A 25,521-nucleotide genomic window follows, 5' to 3' on the forward strand; every position below is an offset into this window, starting at 1 on the left:
TGGCAGCTATGGAATTCACATTGGTCAAATGCCAAATATCAACACTTGATTTCTTTGCCTTGGGATCCCTCTCATCTTTGGGACCAAATACCAATTAAACAGTCACTAATTTTGCCCTGCAGAAATAGTGACTGCCAATCTTGTCTGCCTGCAGCTCTGAAGCTTTGCATAAAGGCTTCAAAAAGGCCTGTTATTTCTGCCATTTTGGAATGAAGATACCAACTCATGTCTACACATATACAAACCTACCTGTGGAATCTTGTAATTCTCCAAGATTGTGGCAATCTCAAGAGAGATGAGAGGGTACATTCCCCCAATGATGGCTATCAAATTGTTCTGCACATCACACTTGTAGTTGGGGTAGAATCTATGCGGTGAAGAAAGCAGACCAAGGGTGCCCACATTAGTTATCTGTGGGTTGCAGTAGCTCTCATAAATGTGAAACCCAACTGTGACATTAGGTAAGACTGTGGGATTTTCATTGATCTCCTTTATAGCGAACACCAAGGCTAAGATAAGCTGGTAGTTTTTTGGCATCACACTGCAATAAAAGATACATACCATGTAACACAACAATAAGAATAGCTGAAGCATCTTAGACAATTTCTTACAGCCATGATTATCTCTGATGGGATATTGGTTGCTCTCCTGAATTATATGTAGAAGCAGAAGCACTCCTTTGGCCTGGCTTAATATTTTACCTTCTAAACTCTTCACTGGAAGATATTCCAAAATACAGGTAAAGGAGTGATGTTGCCCTTGCAACAATGTTGGAGTGGAATCTCTAATTAACACCAGAGATTTTGTTAGTATTGGGACAGGCTTAAAGCAAATAGCATCATGTTTCATATCGATGAATTTGGTTAGTTCCTTTTCGTTACACCATACTTTTCACCATATTTGTAGTATTTAGAACAGGCAAAAACTTTTTTCCTCCATTCACATTAGGGTTGTTTTATTGTTGAAAGCAAATCCCATCAGCATCTTGGTATCAAGCATTATTTTCTGGAAGAAAATGCCAACCAAATTCCTCCACCCACCAGACATCTGTTGGATGCAAGACTCAACAATTGTTGCTTCACAGAACTAGACCCTCTCATGAATCAAAGGAACATGTTTTAGGTGTTTGTTACAAATAGAAAATGAAAAAGTGTCTGCTCTGTTGGTAAATTCCTCACAGAGAACAGATGGGCAACCTCTGTCTCTCCAGATGGTCCAGCCTTGGCCTCCCATCAGCCCTAGCCAGCATAGCCAATGGGGAGCCATGATGGGGGTTGTAGATGAAATCATCTGGAGGGCTACAGCCTACAAGTTGCCTCTCCCAGCCACAAAGTGCGGTATCTTCAGCAAAGCTGGCAAGGAAGTCCTCTGGGGATGCTTTTCATGCAGACCAGTCATTCAGTCAATGGTGGAACTGGTTGAAATGAATGAGTTCTGACATGCTACAGGAGGTTCTGTATGACAGGCAGGACTTTAATGCACATTGTCATGTCACCACTCTGCATCTCCTTCTATCAAAGAGTACATAGCCAAAGCCATGTGGAAATGGTAGATACTTAGTCCTCTGAACATTGTGCCAGCTGCTTTAATACCATCTACATAACAATTAGCATTTCTAAAATAATTTACACTGTTTGCATCTGCTTCATATGCATTGTCCAAGGAATCCTTAAAACAATCCTGTTATATAAATTAGATCTGAGCACCAACATAAAAGCCTTTAAAACAGGATTTAACTAATTTAGAGAGCAATTCTATTCCCCTTAGATAGCATTGAGGGGGGGCAGGATTGTTTGGTTTCTGGGAGCTGAGGCCAGAAACAGAGGTTTGACCTCAGAGCCCAGAAATTGTGCTCCCCTTTCAACCTCGTAGCCAGCGTGGTTCTGGCTACATCCTGCACTCCATAATGGAGCACAGAGCTGGGGAAAAGGGGGCAGTCCCAGGGGTGGGGAAGAGAGGAGATGTGGGAAGCTGTGCTATGCAGCTTCCTGTGCTCGCCCCAGCCTCCTTCCCTCCCGCTCAGAATTTCCATAGCTAAATGGGTGAAATTGCCCATCTAGTAAAATCTAGGGCAGCTTGAGCACAGAGGTGAGGATCTGCCTCCGACTGGATTACACTATTATTGAATGTAAGGCTGGCAATGGATACTAGCCATCAAAGCATTGCCAGGTATCACCCTCTAGATGCATGTACAAACTTAAGACAAACATTCATCAAAAGACACATTTTTTACATTGGCAATAGAGTATCCTTGGCAAAGTGGGGAAGGGGAAACTCAGATCAATCCAAATGGACATAAGCTTCTGAAAACCATGGCATATCTATTTAGTTAAAACAAGTAAGTATTAAAACATACACATTACTTTTAGGGAAATACTGTGGTAGCACAACTGCAATTTAGCCACCGGGAAAATGAACTATTTCAGCCTTCAATGAAAACTTGGATTGTGGGGAGATGAGCTGAATTCTCATGGAGACTGGTTCCAGATATTGAACTAGGGCATGGAATGTATAGACTGTTCAGCTGGCAGGAGGAAGCGTTTTGGGGGTGGGATGGAAGGGATTAAGTAAGCGGTATTGCATAAAACCCTCTTGAAGCAAAATTAATGGGTCCAGGGTAAGCATAGGGAGTGAGGAGAGAGAAAGGGTTGGAGGAGTATTTATCTGAATGAAATATGTGGGCCAGTTCCCGATGCACAGTCACTGCAACTAGAAGGAGGGGGAGAAGGGGTCTATCCAGCATACAGAGATAATTCACTCTACTTTTCCAGTGCTTTCTGTGCATGCCTCCTGTTTCTTTGTGAATGGGTCAGCTTCAGACCTGTTCAGTGTGAATGATGATTGCCTGTTCAGGTAGAATTTGAGAGGCATTTGAAAAAGATCATGAGGAGAGAAGCAGGGATCCAGCAAGCATCTTTTCTATTGGTCAGCAATACACCAAAAATGCTGGAGCTCCAAACAAATTAGTTTGAATTGAAAATGCATCCAATTAGTGTTCACAGACAGCCCACAAAGAGGGATGGAAGCAAGATTCAATATATGTTGAAGTGGGAAGATTGCCAAAGAAAACCAACACAGTTGCATTTGTCTTTAAAAGTGGAAGCCTGTCTACAATGAGGGACCTGCTAAAAAGTTGAAAAGGGGCGTCAAAATGTTTCATCCCTTCAAAATCAAAATCAATATAATAAATGAAAATGTGGTTCCTCAAAAACACAATAATAGAAGCTCATCTCGAATATGTATCACAGGAGAGGAAATGAAATAAAAAGTCCAAGAGGTCAACATCATCGTTAATTAGCAGTGTCAAGGAAGGTCTTAAAAAACGAAAGGATTCCATCAGAAAATGGAAGTCTTGCCCAAATGAGAACAAAATGGAGCCCAAACTTGTGCAGCAGAGTTGCAGGCAGACAATCAAAGATGCAAAAACCATTTTAAGAAGCATATCATAAACAACATCAAGGCCAACAATACAGAATTATTTAAATATATCACAAGCTGGAAACCAGCTGTGGAGATGATTGTACCATTAGATGTCCATGGAGTTCCAGGAGTACTAAAGGAGGATAAGGAGAGTGCAGAGAAGCTAACTGAATTTTTTTCATCTATCTTCACTGCAGAACATGTAGGAGAGATACTGTGCCTGAACTGATGTTTTCAGGATGGGAGAGTGAGGATCTGAGTCCAATTGTGGTGACAGAAGATGAAGCTCTCCATCTTACTGAAAAACTGAAAGTCAATGAATTGCTGGGCTCAGATGAAATCCATCCTAGAGTTCTTAAAGAACCCAAATGTGAATTTGCTGATCTTCTAAAAGAAGGGGGTATTCCCCTCATCGTATTAATATTAGGCCCTTGCAGATAATAAGAGGAGTGGGAGGACCTGTGAAAAACTGACTTGAACAAGCACAGCCAGTGAATTCATGCTGACTGAGGCAAGAAGCCCACACCTCATAGTCTTAAACCGCCAAGGCTAACAAATGATGCAAAGGTGAAATGGGCATTTCTAGTAATGAGAAAAACATGCATGTTTTGGAAGGAAGGCTTCCATAAGATCATGGATTTATGGAATGTATTCGCGATACTGAGAACATACACAAACTGTAGGTATGAAATGAGCAGAGGAGACTTTAATGCCAAAACACAGGAGAATAATCAGACGCCTCAATTTGTTACTAAACCAGAATAAGGAAAAGGAGGACTTCTGGTTCTGGGAAACATAAATGGAAGAGCATAACATGTATTTCTAATGTTTTCGTTTTATAGATGAAAGGAAGTATATAAAATGAAGGCACACTGGCATTCATAGAGTGAAGGAGACATGAAAAGATGCTCAATAAGATCATCTAACTTTGATTGTATAATCATAAAATTATCTAATCTTCTTGAACAGAATAACGATTATATCTAAGACTGCAGTCCTATAACCATATGCCTGGGAGTCAGCCCTATTGATTTCACAGGACCTACTTCTGGGTGGACATGAACCACATTGCACAGTACATAATGGAAGTCCCCAAAGCAACCAACTAAAGAAGAGCAAATTGATACAATTTGGAAGTCTATGGTTATGTGTAAAGTTAGTCAGCAAGTGCAGCAAGCAAGGAACCCTAACTTTAAAATAGATATTATAGCACTACATATTCCATTTATTTCCTGTCTAGAAGCCCTACACACCTTAGATCAACTTCCAACCAAGTTCAATTGTTTATTTTTATGACTAATGCACACACATGTACACACAAAATAACAGACACACATGCATAGAGAAACACACACACACACACACAGATTATAAAGTTTCTTTTCATCCTTTCATTATATAGTGACGTCATATTTATGCTGTTTTTCTCTAGCTGTTCCACAAGTATTCAGTGATAGAATAAGAATGATAGTTAGTGAGCTCCTTTATTTCTTTAACAATCTATTTATATTGTTATCCATGTTCTCTTTTTGGTTGCCTTTATTTTTTTAATTGTCTTCCAAAACAAAATAAAATGACGTGTTATAATTATGCAATGGAAAGAAATTGAATGAATTCTAGCAATGAACAAACTATATTAAAGAAAACAGAAGTGTGGCCTTTATACCACTTTTCTTATTGAGACCTAATTGAAGGTGCTGAATCATTCTGTGGGTTGAGTAGCTCTTCCTAGTTATTATGGTTTAAGCAAGAAAACAGAAGGAGGTGAGTAACCAAAGTAGATCACAAGGAAGAGAAAAAGGTTCTCAGGAAGCATCAGTAAGTTAATTGTAGGAAGCCAGTAGGAGATGCTAGTAGGTTGATGCAGGAGACAATTATTTGCTGCAGACCTTTTTCAGCAGACCTTTTTTCTTCACTACTGAAGACAGCTTAAAAATAAGAAAAAAAAGTCCAAAATGCATTGCGCTTCCTACAACAAATCTATTTTTGCAATCTGAGAACCCATTTCTGTTCTTTGTGGTCTATTATGGTATAAGCAAAGCAAAACTATCAGGGTAGAGGAGAAGTCCTTACATGAGTTCCCTCATGGACATTGAAGATGGCTTTTCTCTGAAAGATCTAGAAGGGTACAAGGAATAGAACGTAGAAGCAATCTGTCCAATGACAAGGTCTCCCCTTTGATAAAACTCATGCCTACTGCTAATGTGGTCATTCACTCTGCATTTACAGGAAGGGGTCTTCATGCTGTGATGAACAGAATCTGTCTTGCACACAAAATGAGGCAACAGCACAAGCAACCACACCAGCAACACCATTTGGAGGTCAGAAGGTCCCATTTAGAGACACATTCCCCTATTTTCCTCAAGAATATTTGATGTCAGATCTGCCTGTTCATGAACTGCTTTGAATGAGAGCTGACCATATGTATTTAATTATTAAATATTTGTGATATTTATATACTACTAAGTATAATAAAATACATAACGTGTTTTCATATAACGGTAAATATAAAGTGAACCCCTACTTTAAAAAAAATTAAATTGGTATAAGGGAATATCTACACCAATTACCCATTTTAAAAATTTCTGAACATTGAGCATTTTTTCTGGCTACTTCATGCACAGATAAAACCCCATGAAATATTTGACCCTTTCCTATACTGATGCATCAAGCAATATCAAGAAAAGGAGGAATCCTTTGAGGAAAAGATGGAACTGGTAGGTGCAGATATCTCAAGCTGCTATTCATATTTTATTTCCGTAGAGAAAATCCCAGTAAATCCAGCAGTGCAGACATCCCAGAAAATAATCAGCTGTCTCTGCAACAGAGCTTCTGGTCCTTTGGTCCAGCTCTAAGTATTATCGGTGGCTTTTATAACAATGTTATTGCTCATTTTCCTTGAGGTCTCTAGACATCCCTTGGAGCTTAGTGAGCAGGAGAGTCAATCATGCTGATAATTACAGGGAAGCAAATTTGCTTCCCATGTGCTGCCATTATTGTGGCACTGAAAACAGCCAAACAACTGAAGCAGGAACAGCTGGTATGTGGCCTTGACTTGTCACCCTTTCTTTGCCCAGAGCAAAGGTAATCTCAGATGGCTTCCTGCTCAGATTAGGTTGATGTGAAGAACACAGAGAAAAGTGCTATCCTGAAACCTGTGGATATAATGTTTGTATATCCACAGGTTGGAGCATAGGCTCACAACTTTCAGAGTTGCAGATGTTTAAAAAGACATTAATCAAGTCTTGAAACAGTTATCAGTATGGATCACCGAACTCACCTGAGTCTGCCCTGTGAGCTGCCACCGGATCCCTGCACACTGCCTTCCCCTGCTTGCGCTGGGACACGGGCCAGCTGGTGGTTCACAGGAACGCTACGAGGGCCTCTGCCTCTGCCACCCTGAGCAACTGTGTCCCTCTCTGCCACTGCTCAGCAGTTGTCGATAAGTTGTTCTTATCCGCAGCAGTGGAGGCAGCAGCATGAGAACTGAGAGGGGAGTGCCATGGTGCTTCCCTCTCGGTCGGTTCCCATCGTGCCCCTCACAGCCGCCACCAAGAGCAGCGCCGTCCCTCTCTGCTGGTGCTTGGCAGAGAGGGCCGCAATTGTTCTCAGTGGAGGCAGCAGGACGGGAACAGGGTGCTAGTGCTTGGCAGAGTGGGGTGCAGTTGGTCTCTGCAGCTCTGAGGCGCTTCCCTCTTGGCTCCGATCCTGCCACCGCTGCTGCTGAGAGCCACACTTGGGCAAGGGGCAGGGGCTGCTGCTCTTCCCTGATCTGTCAGGGGGTCATGGACTGGCGTCCATGGGGCAGAACTGGTGGGAACGCACCAAGTTCAAGCCCCCAGACAGACATGCACAACATCCCTCACTATCGGCCAGCAAGGAAAAGAGCCAGATCATGGATTTCTTTTGCCTCAGCACCCTGGCCTGGATGTCCGCTGCAAAGGACATCTAAGTCCTGAGCTGACTTTTGTGGGCAGTTCTGCCCTCAGTGCAGGGGGGCAGCGTGATACCCTTCCAGCAGTCCAGATCCCTGCCAGCTGTTCAGCACTCAGTTTCACCTGGAGGATGTCTGAGACCTGCTAGCTTCACCTGTAATTTACCCTCTTGACATTTGGCTGCACCTCACGCAGATTTTATTTCTGACTGGCTCATTATTGATCACTGGCCAACCTGCTATGGGAAGAAGCTAGCTTAGCTTGGCAGCCTTCTGACATTGAACGCTCAGTCCTGGGGAAAATATGATACTCCAAAATGCTAAGGAAGTCAGAGAACTTAGACAAGGCCCTGGAAAACATTATCTGTGTATCCAAGAAACACTAAAGTGAATTTAAAATAGCTTTATTGGGGCTTCCCTTGCGGACTTTATTAAATATGGGTTTTGAACAGGCAATGGAGACTATCAAGCAGCACATTGCAGATATTGAGAGACAAAGTGACCTCAAGAGTGCCCCAGAATTCTTTCTCAGGGAGGACTACAGGTAACAGCTGCACCCTATCTTGAACAACTGGAACTGCATAAACATAGAAGGGCGTTTACTTTGGCCTGTCTAAATGGACTCCCCTCAGCAGTTTTGGAGGGATGGTACAAAAAGATCCCCTGGTCAGACTGCCTCTGCCCCTGTGGCATGGAACAGATAGAAACTACAGAGCATGTTTTGCTGTGGTGTATATTTTATAGAGATATTCGTGCCGCACTCATCTCCTCACTGATGAATCGCTTTCCAGGACGTACAGGACAACAATATCCTACATATTGTTGTCTGACACTAATTTGTCATTTACATATAGTGTTGCCATATTTTTTGCGGCGGTGATAGGTGTTTGAAGAAGGATGCTGAGGGAGCTCGGACTTACCTAGCTGGGTGAAAGACAAAGTCTGGAGAGTAATGCCATTCACCCAATATGGCTGATATGCATTACATTAGTACTACACTCTGTTGAAGTGTCTATTAACTTGATTGGGGATATATGGCAGATAATTTTAATGTAGTTCCTTTTTTGAGCTGGTCTTTGACCATAATAAAGTTTTTATTCTAAATGTTGCTTTGATAGAAGCCCAGTGCTTTCTCATGATAGCATTAAAAAAAACCCAACCTCCCTCTCTTCCCAATATCAAGATGTAATTCCTCAGATGGAGGCAAAAAGGACAAAACACACCCTAGTGAATAATATTCTGTTCATCAGTAATCATGCCCAAGAAGTTGACTGAATCCAATTGGATTTAAAATCGTCTTGCAAAATTAGTGGGGCAAGGCCAGTAGGAAAATATGACAGTCTAAGTCGGTACACAAGAATAGCCACCCAGACCCTAGCTTCAATTTTGATCTGGCCAGTCTCTAATCTTATCTCTGCATTGGAGACATCCCTAGGAACACCCAATATTGCCCTCAAAAATTTTGATTGTACTCATTCTAATGTTTGAGTATTTGGGAAAGGCCCCAATGGAGAGCCATACAATAATTGCGCTAGTACTTTTGCTTGGTATAATTGGAGGGCTAAAGGGATATAGTGGTCACCTTTTGTTGTCATAAATTGTGCTATTGCTGATGAGCTTCTCTGTGCATTTAATGCCACATATTCACCGTGAGCCTTCTTGGAACTGTTTGCTTGGAAGACCACCCCTAAATATTTGAATTGGGAGACCTGCTCAATCTTATGCTTGTTCATCATCCATGATCTGATTTTTGGTCTTTTTGCAAAAGTCATGATTTTTGTTTTTTGATAATTGATCATCAGATCTTCTTCCTCGCAGTATTCAGTCAACTTCCGCAATGCTCTTGTAAGCCCAATTGGAGTCCTTGAGACAATAGCGGCATCATCTGCATATAGTAAAGTATTTATATGCCTCCCCGCAATTTTGGGGGGATGAAAATCGGTATGGTTTAGCTGGTCTACCATTGAATTGATGTAGAAGTTGAACAAAAGTGGGGTGAGAATGCAGCCTTGCTTGACCCCTTTTTTTGTTGGAACAGCCTTTGTAAGGTGGCCATGAGCACTACATCTGACCTTAAGGGAGGTGTCCCTATATAGAGTCTGAATGAGTAGGAGCAGGTGCCTATCAATGTTGGAGGCCTCTAATTTCTTCCATAGTTTGACCCTCGAGATAGAGTCAAAAGCTGCTTTAAGGTCTATAAAAGCTACATAGAGCGAGGTGACCTTGTTTGAGATGTATTTCTCGATGAGATGCTGTAGTACCAAGCATTGATCTATGGTAGAGGGACCCTCCCTGAAGCCTGCCTGCTCTTCCGCCAATACCATATCCTGTTCCAGCCAGTCTTTAAGCTTCCTATATAAGTGCCTGGCATATAATTTACCAATAGTACTTAATGAACTGATGGGCCTGTAATTTGTGGGGTCGTCCCTCTTTCCCTTCTTGAATATAGGAACAATAATGGCAGAGCCCCAATCTTCTGGTATCTACCCAGTCATGTCGATGTAGGAGAATAGCGATGCTAGAGCCAGGGCCCACCATTCTAAGTTATTTTTGACCACCTGTGGAGGGATCAGATCTTCGCCCGGTGCTTTGCCCGTTTTCATCTGGGCAGCTAGATCATACATTTCTGAAGCCAAGACCGGGGGCCAAGGCAGAGCATCTTCAAGCTCAATATTCCAGGCCACATGGGCAGCATCAGAATCCTTGTATAATTGATGGAAATGCTTCTCCCAAGCCTTTGGATGAATATAGCAGTCTGGCAATGTTGGTCCACAAATTGGTAAGATCTTTACCAACCACCAGAACATGGTCGGATCCTTAGATTTGGCTGCTTGAATCAGTTTCGCAGAGTTCTCCTTCCAAGCCTTTTTTTTTTCTTTTGTATCAGTAGCTATTTGTAGGATTTTTTCTGTTCGAGAAGATCTTGAGCTGCCTTCAGATCAGAACTAAATTTATACTTGACAGGCCTTCTGTAAGGCTTTTTTTGCTTGAACACATTCCCTATCAAACCAGGGCTTTGAGGGTAGGTGGTGCCGTTGTTGAGGCACCCTTACTCTCCAAGTGAAGGCTTGTTTCATTTCTCAGGCTAGCTCCTGATATAATTCCACTGGGCTCATTATTTGGGTGTTAAGTATTAGAGATGTCCTAATGTTCTGCATGTTGTCTGATGCAAGTACGGCCTGTAATTCCATGTCCATCATCCTTGGGGTCCGTTTGACATGACAGTAAGCTTCCCCCTCAGGGAGTATCATAGGCATATAGTGATTGGCACTTCGTAGATAGGGGTGCGGGGCTTTCCAAGTCAATGATACCGGGAGTTGATCACTGTGAAGTTTTGGGATGACCTCCATGTCCTTCAAAAAGGGAATCAAGCTTGTTGATACAATGAGATAGTCTATTTGGCTCATTCTGGTTCCCGCCAGATAGGTAAATTCTGCCAGATGGTCTTTCTTGAATGCACCATTAAGAGAGTGCAGGTAGAGCCTTGTAGTCAATTGATGTAGTAAGAGCCCAGAATAGTTAGATTTTATATCTTTAGATTGCCGAATAAATGGAAGGCCATTTGTACTAGTCCCTCCTCCTGGTCCTCCTGGGATAAGCTTTTTGCTGGGAATATAGAGCATGATCACTTGGACCCATCCTGCTGTTAAAGTCTCCTCCCAAAATTGCATATGTATTGGGATAGGATTGGAGCAGATCTGCTACGTATGTTTCAATTCTGCCCAGTCTGTAATTTCCCCAGTCTGTAATTTCCCCAGTCTGTAATTTCTTCATTTGAGGGGGAAGATAAACATTTATTATCAATAGATCCCATCAAGCAAAATGAGCAAGGATAGCCATTGCATGTTGTTTATAGGATGGCAGCATCCTATAAACACGAGAGGGGGCAGAAGACCCAGTCTAAGTTAGAACCGACCTTCACAACCTGGAATATCTTCAGACAGCCCGTGCCTTAAACCAGAGGCAGATTAGGTGGTTGCTTTTTTTTTTTTTTTCCTGGTTCCACCTTAAGATTTGCCATATGAAAGCCTCCAACAACCTACAAGCAGATGCTCTTTCTTGTAAGCCTGACCTCCAGCCAGGGGGTGAGGGAAATCCCCCCCCCCGATTCTTCCCCCCAGAGCCTGGAGGCAGCTGCGGTGCTTCACTCTTGGGAGGAGCTCCTTCACTCTGAACAGGCTCAGGATGCTTTTTGCCTGACTCTCCCCCCCTCTATGAAGATCCATCCTGTTTGTCATCAGTCCTTGCTGCCCTCCCCCGGTTTCTGGCAACCCTCATCGCTCGGCCAGCTCCCCCCGCCACCAGTGCTGGTGGAGGGGGAGGAAGAGGTTGAGGTCATGGAGATTCTGGACTCGTGCCTTTCTCGCAGATGCCTGCAATATCTGGTGGACTGGAAGGGGTACGGGACAGATGAGCGATCCTGGAAACCCGCGGAAAATGTGCATACTCCTTTGCTGCTGAGACGTTTCCACCAGCTGTACCCCCCCAAACCCGGGGCCCTGGGGGAGGAGCATGCGGGGGGGCCTCATGGAAGTGGGGATGATGTCAGGGTGGAAACTAAGCCCATAGAGCCCCAGAGCAGTTCTGATTCTGAGGAAGAACAGCAATCCATGGGAGAGGAGCTCGCTCATCTCTCACAAGCACAGCAGCTGCCAGGGATTCCTCCTGCCAGCATTCCTGGGATAGATAGTGACCCTGGCAGTAAGAGAGCATGGGAGGGGGGCTTGCTGGACACTCGGCGCAGATGCAGGGAGAGGCGACAGATGGAGGGCGCCAAAAGGAGGGGCTCTGCTTGTTTGGCACTCAAATAATGGTCGCTGTCAGGGTGGAGACTGAGCCGATAGAACCCCAGAGCAGTTCTGATTCAGAGGAGGATCAGCAATCCATGGGAGAGGAGCCAGCTCATCCCTCACAGGCACAGCAGCTGGCAGAGATTCCTCCTGCCAGCATTCCTGAGATAGATAGTGACCCTGGCAATGAGAGAGTGAGGGAGGGGGGCTTGCTAGATGCTCGACACAGATGCAGGGAGCGACGAGCGATGGAGGGCGCGAAAAGGAGGCTTAGCGCCCGTTTGGCGCGCAAGCAACGGTTGCGTCCCGAGGACCCAAGGGAAAGAGGGAAGATCTCTCCATTGCCCATACGTTCAGAGTCTTCCCGTGCTTCTCCTTCAAATAGGGACCAACTGCCTTACCTGGAGCTTAGGCTACTCTGCTATCTATCCCTAGTGCAGTTCCTTGCTTAGTCGCTAGTGATTAGTATCTGTAGGAGTCATAAAGTAATACAGGAATAAAGCCTTGGAAGGAATCCTCGTCATCTGTATCCTGAGTTGGCTATTGGAGGGGACTGTAAGAGGCAGCTAGGGCACTCCTGACACCTATCACGGCAAAAGACAGGGGCACAAATGGCGGCTGCTAAGCCATTTGTGCCCCTGTCTTTTGCCGTGATAGGCTACATAAATATATATGTAGCCTATCATGGCTAAAGACAGGGCCGCTATGGCGGCCACCATTTGCGTTCCTGTCTATTGCCATGATAGGCTACGTATTTATTTACGTAGCATATCATGGCCATTTGAAAGAGGTGAATGGCAGCCGCAGGCATGGCCGCCATTTGAGGAGCACCAGAATGGCCGACAAAGGTAGGCTCCATTCCAGGCCCATTTCGCGGGGAGGTGGGTCGGTGGGGCTCACTGAGATCCATGGCGGAGTCCTCTGACATCCCTACTGTTTCTGTCTTCCAGGGTATTAGCTATCCCGCCCAATTTTGTGTCATCTGCAGATTTGATAAGCATTCCTTGCACCTCCTCCTCCAAGACATTAATAAAAAAGTTGAAAGGCACTGGACCCAGGACTGAGCGCTGCAGTACCCCATTCATTACCTCTCCCCAGTTTGAGAAGATCCCACTGATAAGCACTCTTTCAGTCTGATCCTGTAGCCAAGTGTGGATCCACCTGATTGTTGTTTCATCTAGCCCACTTTGAGCTGGTTTGCTTATCAGGAATTCATGGGGCACTTTGTCGAAAGCTTTGCTGAAATTGAGGTATATTATGTCTACAGCATTCCCACAGTCCACAAGGGAGGTTACCTGATCAAAAAATGAGATCTGATCAGATGGTAGCCATGAAGTGGCCATTTATGCAAGGTTACAAGTGTAAATGGCCATTTACGCCTGTTATATTGTGTGAATGGTCATTCTATGGCCGTGGTTTGTGTAAAATCATCCTTTACGAAAAAGGCTGAGCTGCCTGCATTTTCCCAACTTGGCACATGCCAAGTCGAGCAAGTACAGGGATCCATGGACTTGTGCCTGTGGCCAAGCTGGCAACCTCTCACTGGGCTTTGAGCCCCAGCCGGATGCCTGCAACATGCCTACCTTGATCTGGCCCTGGCTGTGTGGCTGTGAGGATATCATCATAGGATATCATCATTAGCAGTGGGAACATCATGATTTTGTGTGGTTCTTTGACTTCTACCCCTACCCCACACAACCCACTGTGCATTTATGATCTCAAAGTCACTTGATTCTCTGTGGACTGGGAGCTGTCACTGGAACAGGCCCAAAGAAGCTGTTTTGGGTTGTTGTGTGATTTCCCCATCCCTCTCTTGCATATTCAAGTGCATCAATTTCCACTTTTTAAGGTATGGGGTGGTAAATGCTGGTGATTGAAAGACTGGATTTTGTCAAAGGATTTTGTGTGAGTTCCAGTTCTGGAGTTAAAAACCAATTCCTGCATTGGGCATATGCTCAGGCACTTTGTTCTGCAACTCTTTGTGTACCTTCCTGACCCACTATAGTGTTACTGGCTTTGGTTGAGTGACCTCAGGATCCTAGTGAAAAAGGAAGTAGTTCCAAGAAACCCAAATCTGCCCACGAATTCCTTAAGGGGTCTCAGCAGATCCCTCAGCAAATACGACTTAACCTGTGGTATTCTAGAGATGGAATCAAACCACAGAATCAAATTCAACACCCAGAAATAACAGTCTAGAATTAGGATCTCTTCTCCATCATCCCAGAATGCAGGACATGGAATAATGGGCTCAAGTTACAGAAAGCCAGATTCCATCTGAACATCAGGAAAAGCTTCTTGACTGTTAGAGTAATACGACAATAGAACCAACTACCTAGGGAGGTAGTGGGCTCTCCCACACTGGAGGCATTCAAGATGAGGCTGGACAGCCATCTGTCGGGGATGCTCTGATGTGGATTCCTGCATTGAGCAGGGGGTTGGACTCAGTGGTCTTGTAGGCCCCTTCCAACCCTACTTTTCTATGATTCTATGATAGGACCCTCTCTTTTCACTGTAGCCAGAGGGAACCCAGGTTCCTGTACCAAGCGCTGAAGTGTAGCCAGTCATGCCTTTGAAATTCCAGACCGGGCCTGGAAAACAAACAAAAATCTTACAAATAGTGAACCACTGAAAGCAACATCGATCTTCTCATCAAATACCATTCCAAAATGGCACTGAAATGCTCAAAATCTGAGTGTTAAGTAGAACAGTCCCTTGGCAAATATGTATAAAAGTAGAAGGATCCCAGAAACGAGGACCATAACAATTCAAACTTCGCTGAGTGCACTGATAAAAGCTGAAAAGTGGGTTTAATGCCACACTTACCATGAAGTTCTGTGATATAGTGACCACAGCCCTGATACCGATGTGTCAAATGAAACATACAGTATGGAGCACAGCTCCAGTTCAACAGCATCACTGAGAGAGACAACTCTTGGGCATGATTAGTCACGAACTGATCTATATCCACCAGGGGCTTCTTTGCCACCTTGTGGTGAATTCTATCCAGATATTTAGTAAGAGAGGGAGTTTTGCTTTTTTAATGCACACAAAAGAAAACACTAGGTTTGCATCCGATTCAAATCATTGTTCAACACAGATTGATTCAGGATTTATGCAGAGGAGGTATACCGGACTCCCCCTGTAGCCTAAAGGACAAATGTGGAACAGGTGTGTAGCCACCAGTCAAGTCCTTCAGCTGGTAATTATGAGGGAGCAAGTCCCCATGTTCTCAAAAAGACATACTTTCAACCAATAGGAATAAAATCAGATTCTACCTTTGTCAATATAAGAGACCCTGATTAGTTGGAAAGTCGAACCAATATTTTCACTTCATACACAATGCAGACTAATTATTCCCACATTTTGGAAAAAGAAGACTGATTGACACATCGTTTCTTTTTCTTCATCGTTCATTTTGCCCTTGTTATTTGCTCTCTGATGTTTAGGTCAGGCCTGAACACCATGATGTAGTATTTAGGGAAAAAGATGCAAGCCAGTAAGCCAGCACTGGAAGTTAGGATAGAGAAGATCTCGACGGCCACCAGGTATTTCCCCTTGGTACTCAGATAGGCAGGAACAAAGGAGAGCCAAACACTGCAAAAGACCAACATGCTGAATGTGATAAATTTGGCCTCATTGAAACCGTCTGGCAACTTTCTGGCTGGAAAAGCTACTGCGAAGCAGACAATGGCCAGAAAGCCGATGTAGCCCAGAACAGAGTAGAACATCATGACTGAACCTTCATTACATTCTGCTACAATTTCTCCATTCAGTGAGTGCATGTCCATATCTGGGAATGGAGGAAAGGTGCCTAACCAAATTATGCAAAGTCCTGCTTGAAAAAAGGAGCAGGAAGTGACTATCAAATTTGCCAGCCTTTTCCCTACCCATTTCCTCATTCTGGATCCTGGTTTGGTAGCCATGAATGCCAGAACCACAGTGATGGTTTTTGCCAAAAGAGCAGAAAGGGCAACTGAGAAGACGATTCCAAAAGCTGTTTGCCGGAGAAGGCAAGTCATCCTCTTTGGCTGTCCGATGAACAGCAAGGAGCAGAGGAAGCAGCAAAGGAGGGAGATGAGCAGGATGTAGGTGAGGCTCCGGTTGTTGGCTTTGACTATGGGAGTGTCCTGGTGCTTCACAAAGTTTCCAAGTACCAAAGCTGTGATCACAGCAAAAGCAACAGCAGACAAAGACAATGAAATCCCCAAAGGTTCCTCATAGGAGAGGTAGTGTATAACCTTTGGAACACATTGATCCTGGTCCATGTTTGGATATTGTTCTTCTGGACATTTGACACAGGAATCTATGTATGGCAGGCATAAAGTGAAGAAAGAAAACAAAAGATCATTCTGAGAGGAGAAAAAATGCTAGCAACTTTGCACGCAGCAGAAAGCAAGTTAGTGCACTGCCTCCTTCCACATTGCCACTTCCTCTTTGTGTCAGCTTTCATAAGCAACCCATGTTAGTTCAGTTAAATCCTTGGTTTGTTTGTCCCTCAACAACCCAGAGGTTTGAGTTTGAATATCAAAGAAAACAAGCCAGGAATGGGGGGTTTTATGAAAGCCAATAAAACATAGAATTGGTGAGCAACCAATTCATGTGTTAAACAGCCCATGAATTGGCAGTACATTCAGAGCAGGCCACGATGTATTTGGCAACTTTGCCTCTGATTATAGGGCAGGGGTGAAATTCCTAAGATCCCCCCACCCGATATATGTATAAAAATGTTTATTATTAAACTCCTGTAGAAGTGTGGAGCAGGTCAATCATCCCCTTTAGAATATTTGACAAAATGGCCACTGAATTCAACCATCTGTTAATAGGGTGGAGAATTTAGTGTACATATGTGGACCTAGTTTTATTATTATTAAACATGTCAATGTTGTTGAAGGAAGCAATGTGCCTGGCACTGATCCTTCCAGTTCTCACTTAACTCACTGCTTCTTCCATCACTCAGTAAGAACTAAAAATAAATGAGCCAAAATTTCTCTGAAGAGATTCACGTGCACCATACCACCCAGAGTGTTGAAGACTTTTACTTCCCCCACCTAGAAACAGGGATGTACAAAAGTCTCTTACCTGTATTGAAATTTGATTTGCGGTGGGGGGGAGGCGCTCCATCCCTCCCCCCGAAATTCTGGCCGGGAGGGAGGCGCTCCGTCCCTCCACTCCTGAATCCTGGCCGGCCGGGCCGCAAATGGCGGCGGCCGTAGCCACCGCCGTTTGCGTTCCTGCAGTCAGCCGTGATAGGCTACGTAAATATTCACGTAGCCTATCATGGCTGAGTGAAAAAAAAAACCCCACACATACGCACATGGCAGCGCCCATGGGCACCGCCATATGCGTTCCTTATTTTGGCACGTCTAGTCTATGTAAACATTTACGTAGACTACGGCGAAAATAAGGGGGATGCAAATAGCATGGCGTCCATGGGTGCCGCCATTTGCGTACACGCGGTTGTTGTTGTTTTCCTACTCAGCCGTGATAGGTATTTTTTTTTAAATCTAGCCGTGATAGGCTACGTAAATCTTTATGTAGCCTATCACGTTTTTTTGTTTTTTGTGTTTTTTTACTGGAAATGGCAGCGGCGGCAGCCGGTCAGAAGACCGGCCGCTGCTGCCACCGCCGCCAGGAGGATTCGCCCAAGGTAAGTCCCGTCCCGGGGGGGCGGGGGGGGCAGACCATTTCGCCACGAATTTTGGGGGGCTGAATGCGCTGGCATTCGGCCTCCCTGAGATTCGTGGCGAAATTCTCTGACATCCCTACGTAGAAAATATTCAGCAACCACTGCAAATTCTTCCACGAGCTCCACTCCCCAGTTTGCATGGCCCAGACCTGCTCAGCAAACCTCCCTGCTCTCCCACCCACTGAGCCTCGTGAGTCACCCCTTCTCTCTGCACTAAGGAGCCAGCAGTCAAGCCTTGTGCTTTATGCACAGAAGGACTTGACTGCCAAGTCCTCGGCACAGCCAGCCCTCTGATGTCCTTGACATCAGCCAGCCCCCTGATGTCCTTGAGAGGACATCAGGGAATTGTACCGGGGTAACACCAAGGCACTTCCTCCCCTGGCTGGCTGTCTAGGGCTACCTTAACAGTTGGCATGGGGAGGAAGGGCCTCAGTGCAGCCAGACCCCAGCACTCTCACCCTGGCCTCCTTGACAGGAGGCCAGAGGATAGCACCGGGGTTCTGCCAAGGCTCTTCCTCCCAGTTCCAGCTGTTAAGGAAGCCCTTGACATCCTGCAGAGGCAGGATGGGTCCCGGCATGGCCAGTCCCCAGCACTCTCACCCTGGCTGCCTCAGGAGTGCACTGGGGTGTCAATAAGACCCTCTCCACAAGGCCAGGGTGAGAGTGCTGGGGTGCCGTGATGCTCCCAGCTGCTCACTGAGCTCCAGGGTCCATTGGTGCCCCAGGGCTTGGCGAGCTGGGTGCAGAAGGTCGGACAGGGGAGATTCCTCCATTTCGGAATCTCACCCAATCCCTACTGCCTATGCCCTGATATTCAAGGATTGGTGCCATGTTCCCACTTCATCAAGACCAAAAGCCATCCCAACTAACATGACGTAAGTTTCACTTGTTATGATGTACTATGTAGTATGCTTGCCACTTATGAAGACTATGCCTCCTACCCTTCTGATCAGAAATCCTCCCTTCAGGACATGGAGTACAATCATAACAGCAAAATGGCTCCCCTTCCTTCTTTTTCCTGATGTGACCAGGTCGGCAGTTGTCATTACAAACAGACACAGGGAGCACCTATTCAGAAACAGAAAGCAATATATGCCACTAATCAGTGATGGCAGTTGCTGATGAAACAAATGTTTGAAGTATTCATAATGAAACTCTGATAATCTGGTGCTAATTAATTACTTTAAATGGAGCAGGACTACAATATCAAGGCTAAAGTGAAAAGGTAGGTTGTGCTGAGTCAAACTACAAATGCGAATTAGCGATCTACCATTTTTCTGTCTTACGGTCTTACCTGATTAAACTTCCTAGGCCACACAATGCTTTCATCATGGATTGTTAACTGTTTTCCGGGAGGAGCCTGTGGATAGAAGCTTCCAACTTTGACTCTTACAAAAGATTGATTGGGGAAAATTATCCAGTTTGTAACATCAAATCCTGTGACTACTTCTCCATTGTTGTCAAATTGTACTGTCTCTCCTGCACTGTTGTTGAATGAGATGGCCCTTAGAAAGGGATGGAGCTAAATTAAAAGGGGAACAGATAACAAGGCACAACCAATTATTTCCATTATGACATCATGGCTTTACCTCACAGTTCTGAGACTAGCGGGAAGCAAAATCTGTTGCTAGAGAAGAGTTAACTGGGGTTTGAGACATAGCGCAAACCAACTTTTTTTTAGGGATGTTGGAGGCATCTGTCAGGGTGTGTGTGTGGGGGTGGCATTCACGGAACTTTTAGCAGCTCGGCACCCTGCATTTTGACTGGCCTTCCCATGAGACTGCCTAATTCGACTACATCAAGTTGGGCCATCCTGTGGATTTTCCTTCCCCCTCCCCATTTAATTGTGGGTAAATTTAATTGTGGATAAATCACAATTTGCTCAAATTGCAGCTACAGTTTCTGTAATTTGCACAAATGTGCATGAATTCCAGCCATAATTTGCATAGTTTGCACAAATTTGCATATTTTGTGCCAATCTGGGGTTTTATTTGAATAACTTATGATTTACCAGAGGCGGGGGTGAGGAAGTTCCTGGATTTGAGGGAAAAGCCTGCAGCTCAGGTAGCAAATGCAAGCCAAGCAAGGGGCACCAAAGAAATCCAGTAAGGCTGAAAAGGGCTGAATGTCCCTCCGATGGACATCCTTACTCTTTCTTAATGTCACCCTGTAGAAAATACATTGAAATGAAAATATGATAGGGTTCTTATCTAAGTATATAGCAGCAACCTCAGCAGCAAGAACACCTGCTCTTGAATGGGCGTATTGCCACCCAGACTTCTCTAGTGTGCAAACACTGTTGTTAAAGGCAGTCAGCATCAGTCAACAAGACCAGCTCCAGGAAAGAACAAGTGAAGCTTGGATAATTGGCCCCACCCAGTAAGGACTTACCTCTGTTTGTTGGAGGCACAACAACTTTCTGGGCAGTGGGCCATTTCCAGAAGGCTGCTGCTGCTGCTGGATAGTTACTTCTGCCAGGACACTGTTAAAGGGGTAAAATGATACAGGGGCATCCCTTTGGGAAGGAGCAACAGTCAGATGCTTTTGAAGGGGAGCCTCTGGTAAAATGGCAGGAATGAGAGGGCTTTTTTCCCTCCTCCCCCCTGTAATATCTAGCTGGTATGTGCCACTGCTGGTAACTCCTGGTAATAGTTGAGATGGGTGGGTCTGAGTTTCGGGTGGGTTTTCAGGGGTCAATTGGGGCTTGTAATCAGTGGAGGAAATTGTAGTTATTGATGTAGTGCAGTGCAGACGGTTTTCTACTGGTGGGAGGCAATGGTATCAATGAGGGGAAGGCAACAGAGATATCTGTGTACTTTATTGCCTTCCAGTCCACCACCCAACCTAATTTTGGTGGCTTGCCTGTAGGGATGTATGAAGGTCACTTACCTTTTCGCAGCTTGGATTTGCAGTGGGTGGGAGGTGCTCTGCCCCTCCCCCTGGAATCCTCCCTGGGCCGGGTCTGCTCTGCGGCGGCTCTGCGGAGCCGCCAGCCAGGGCCGTCCACAGCTGGAATTCCGTCCATGGCCGGCTGCTGCAGATGCAAATGGCAGCCACCGTAGTGGCCACCATTTGTGTCCTGCCAGGCTGCCATGATAGGCTACGTAAGCAAAGAGCAGAGGCGCAAATGGCGGCTGCTACGCTGTTTGCGCTGCTGCTTTTTCCGTGATAGTAAATACTTACGTAAATACTTACGTAGCCTATCACGGTAAAGGTAGCTGTGCAAATGGCATAGAGGCTGCCGTTTGCGTCCTGCCAGACTGCTGTGATAGGCTATGTAAGTATTTACGTAGCCTATCACCGCAAAGAACAGGGGTGCAAACGCCGGCCGCTACGCTGTTTGCACCCCTGCTCTTTGCCATGATAGGCTACGTAAATACTTACGTAGCCTATCACGACAGCCTGGTAGGATGCAAATGGTGGCCACTACGGCAGCCACAGCAGCTGGCTGAGAGACCAGCTGCCGCCGCTGCCACTGGAGCCATTGCCGGAACATCTGCCCCAGGTAAGCTTCGTCCCAGGGGGGATTCTGCGGGGTGGCGGGGGGTGGGAGGCCATTCTGCCATGGGTTTCGGGGGGCCAAATGCCAGTGCATTCAGTAAGTAAGACATACTTCTGAGTGCATTCAGAAGTAAGACATACTTCTGAGTAGACATGCACAGACTTTGTTCTCTTCTCCATTTTAGCCTCACATAGGGATCTACGAAAGTCACTTACCTTTTCGCAGCTTGCCTTCGCGGTGGGGGGGAGGTGCTTCGCTTTTCCCCCTGAAGTTCAGGCGAAGGGGGGGAGGCTTCCCGCCTCGCCCGGCCGAAATTCAGGCCGGGGAGAAGCGCCCCATCTCCCCGGCCGCGAAACAAAAAGTAAAAAAAAAAAAAAAAAAGACCCCGTGATAGGCTACGTGATGATTTACGTAGCCTATCACGGCTAGATTTCCAAAGTCAGCCATGATAGGCTATGTAAATCGTCACGTAGTCTATCACGGGTGACTTTGAAAAAAAAAAAGCGCGTACGCAAATGGTGGCGGCCCATGGGCGCCGCCATTTGCGTTCCTTATTTTGGCACGTCTAGTCTATGTAAAGATTTACGTAGACTACGGCAAAAATAAGGGCAACGCAAATAGCGTGCCCTTATTTTCGCCGTAGTTTACGTAAATCTTTAGGTAGACTAGACGTGCCAAAATAAGGAACGCAAATGGCGGTGCCCATGGGCTGCCGCCATTTGCCTACGCGCTTTTTTTTTTTCAAAGTCACTCGTGATAGGCTACGTGACAATTTACGTACCCTATCATGGCTGACTTTGGAAATCTAGCCGTGATAGGCTATGTAAATCGTTACGTAGCCTATGCACGGGTGTGTGTTTTTTTTTTTTTACTTTAGTTATTTTTTTTTTTGCAATGGCGGCGGCGGCAGCCGGTCTGGAGACCGGCTGCCGCCCCCGCCCGTGACAAAACACTGCCGAACCGCCGCCGGGACCCGCCGCCGGGAGGGACATTCGCCAAAGGTAAGTCCCGTCCCGGGGGGGGGGCGGGGGGCGGATAATTTCACCGCTGATTTCGGGGGGCCGAATGCGTTGGCGCTCAGCCCCCCAAAGATTTGGGGAGAATTTCTCCACCATCCCTAGCCTCACAAAGTCAACAACAACGCTGGATGTGGAAATAGACAGCCTAGCTTGTGGAATAATACTTGTGCAGGGCTCCAGACCAGCGTAGTCATTTAAAAAGTTTTTTTCTTTCTTTCAGACAGCATTGCTTTAAACAAAGAGTGCATCGCTCAGGCACACCTAGGGCAGCCTTGCTTTGGGAAGCCCCGAGGAGGAGGAAGTGTTTTGGCTGAAAGTAAAGGGAGACGGAGGATTTCAATTGAAAAAGAACACCCACAAACAAGGCGGCAAGCACAATTCATTTTTTTAAAAAAAAAAACTTAGGTATTTATTATTGGAATATACTGCCTTGCATTTTTATTTACGAATATTTTGTGACTCTGTGCGGATGACAAAACAAAAGCCGCATGACTGCTGGCTCCGCAGGACCTTGTGGTGCCGTTCCGCAGAGGATTCCATGGCACAGACTGAAGGGAATTTGATCCCATTTCAGTCCGTGGCAGAATTCTCTGAGATCCCTACTTGCCTGAAGTCATCCCTAGCATAAAGGTGCTGCTAATGAATACCAGGTGGCCAGCGGAAAAAGTTGTATCATCTCTGACCTTACAGCTGAAGAGCATGCTGACCTGGCCTGTGCCACCGAAACCTGGTTGGATGAAGAGGGAGGCGTTAACTCTCCCAAATCATGGGTTGGGGTCATGTTCCCCCCTTTCTATTTTTTCATGGAATAATGCTGGGTGGCAGAAAAACTTAGTAGATCAAGAGTTTGGTAAATTTATTTCACTTTAAGACATTCTTAGTTTCCAAGAAACTTCATTATTGGAAACCTCAACCCTTTTACTGCAGGGGTTCAGTTCCTTTCTGCTTCCTGCAACAAAACTCCACCAGAAAGGAAGAGCCAGGGCAAGCCTCAGTGAAGCCTGATGTTGAGGTAATTTATTAGTCTGAAAGTAATGTTATTTTATCAGTATTGGTAAAAGGTAAGTGAGGGGTGTGAGCTGGGCACCTTAATTTGCCTTTATTTATAATTTCCACCTTATAAATCCTTACTGACCTCAATGATTCTATGTGAGGAATTGGCAGAGGTATTGAACCTCTGTGAAGTACAGTTTGCTGAAGCAAGTATAGTGGTTTGTGGTGATTTTAATGCTCATGTAGATTCAGGACCCAATGAAAATGGAAATGTTTTTGGTCTGGGTGTAGTGATGTCTTTCCATATCACTTTTCACATGATAAAATGATTAATGAAGAAGGCCAGAGAAAAGTTGAACTTATCCTGCTTTCAGCTCATATGCCTTCATGGCAGTTTGCAGGACAAGTCTAATGGATATTTTACATTTCTTAATAGTAGGTCAGGTAGTGCTATTGATTACATCGTTTGCTCACCAAACGTATTGTCGTATAAGGCGAGCTATAACATTACTGACTGACCATAAAGTGATAATTTCCCTATCCTTTGCTCCACCTTTATACAAGCCCCCCAAATGTGCCCCGTCCCCATGGACACAACAGAGTGAACAATTATAGGTAAAATGTTTAAGATGGTCTTCTTCTGTTAGCCAATCTGTTCAAGATCATTTGAATTGTCCTTTTTTTGGGGGGGGGGAATATGCCAAAACATTATCAAAAGACATGTCAGTCATATAGATGGCAGCTTGATTATAGCCAATACATTAAGGCCACTCCTAACAAGAACAGTCCATCAACCTGGATTGGTCTCTCATACAGTTGTGTGGAATGACACAGAATGCAGACAAGCTAAAAAGCACCTGTCTCAGGGGACAATCCTACGGCTGCTAGTCAGCGGCTAGATGGTCATAGGATATGTGGGTTTCCAGGAACTGACCTTGGAGCCTGCGCTCTGAAGTCGGTTCCTGGAGAACCAACCTTCCCCCCTTCCACGCTGAGCAGCCTCGCAATCCGTGCTGGGAAGAGAAGCATGGAGTTGCCAAAATGGGGCGTTCTGGGGTGGGGAAGGCGGAAATGCCTGAATGACACATCCTATGTGTTGTCTGGCAGCCTCCTCCCCCACTCTGCCTTCCCGCAGCTAGACAGCTGAAATTGGTATCTATCTGCAAATGCAGGACAGGAGAAGCATGGAGGGAATGATCCCCTTCGTGCTTCTCCTGCTCTGCATTGGATAGGTGTTTGCCTCCCATTTCGGAGGTGGCTGCCTATCCCCATAGGATTGTGCCTTCAATTAACTATGAGGGTAAGGCAGCTGGAGCTGGAAGTAGATTTGGAAGTATTGTCTTCCTGTCACTTAGCTTACAAGACCCTTCTTTAGAAAGAAAAAAAATACAATTATAATGGTTTGCGTAGCCTATCGCATGAACAGGGACGCAAATGGCATCCAGTAAATGGCTGCATTTAGGCTAATCGACCAGCTTTACGGCTGCAAATAGCACCCACTAAGCCATTTGCATCCGGCCATTTGCATCCAGGGGACTGACTTACACAGAAATACAGCACGGCAGGGCAATGGCTGCCAGCCGTATCAACTTTCTCCAGCCCTGCGGAGCTGGCGGCCGGCTCCGCAGGTTCGACATGGACAGGGATCTGACCTGGATGGATCCCACGGGGAGGTGGAGGTGAGTGATCCATTCTGCCATGGACTCCGGGGGGCCGGATTCTTTAGAATGGAGTCTGTGGCGGAATTCTCTGCCATCCCTATGTTAGATTCTTGGTATTCTGAGGAGCTGAGGGCAATGAAACAATTATGCTGATGATCAGAGCACAAATGGCAGAAGACTTCTAAACAATACAACCGAACACAAGTAAGAATGCATTTGCAATCTCATTCTTTGACGATCATGGTGGCAAAGAAACCTTTCTTCGCTGCCACCATTACATGTGCTCAGTGTCATCCAGCAACCCTAAAGGTCTGTTGGGTGTAGGCTTTATAATAGAACAGCTCAGACCTTCACAGACCACTGCCAGCAATATGCTAGACATTTTGCAGATAAAGTTGTTTGTATCCATGCTGAAATGTATGCCATTGTTTGACAGAACCTGAGATGAATGGGCTTGTGAACCATCTAGTCATGTTATGTATACCTTTCAGCTTGTGGAACCTGAGGATGTGGGGG

The 25,521-nt window shown here is 45.4% G+C and overlaps 2 protein-coding genes across 2 annotated transcripts in view; both read right to left on the reverse strand.

The window, feature by feature from the left end:
- The window catches only part of LOC146341749 (vomeronasal type-2 receptor 26-like), a 66,788-nt gene extending 56,627 nt beyond the window's left edge, over positions 1 to 10,161 (reverse strand). Inside the window, exons 1-2 of the mRNA XM_084807651.1 lie at positions 9,842 to 10,161; positions 250 to 367 (exon numbers count right to left, since the gene is read on the reverse strand). Coding sequence (XP_084663777.1) covers positions 250 to 367; positions 9,842 to 10,161 — 438 coding nt within the window. The remainder of the gene's footprint in view (positions 1 to 249; positions 368 to 9,841) is intronic.
- A 5,393-nt stretch (positions 10,162 to 15,554) lies between these two features.
- LOC146341750 (vomeronasal type-2 receptor 26-like) overlaps positions 15,555 to 25,521 on the reverse strand; it is a 28,034-nt gene continuing 18,067 nt past the window's right edge. Inside the window, exons 2-3 of the mRNA XM_084807652.1 lie at positions 18,772 to 18,898; positions 15,555 to 16,447 (exon numbers count right to left, since the gene is read on the reverse strand). Coding sequence (XP_084663778.1) covers positions 15,555 to 16,447; positions 18,772 to 18,898 — 1,020 coding nt within the window. The remainder of the gene's footprint in view (positions 16,448 to 18,771; positions 18,899 to 25,521) is intronic.

The sequence above is a fragment of the Heloderma suspectum genome, chromosome 6, assembly GCF_057233095.1.
Source record: "Heloderma suspectum isolate Gila_16-S chromosome 6, 16-S_ref, whole genome shotgun sequence".
Lineage (NCBI taxonomy): Eukaryota > Metazoa > Chordata > Lepidosauria > Squamata > Helodermatidae > Heloderma > Heloderma suspectum.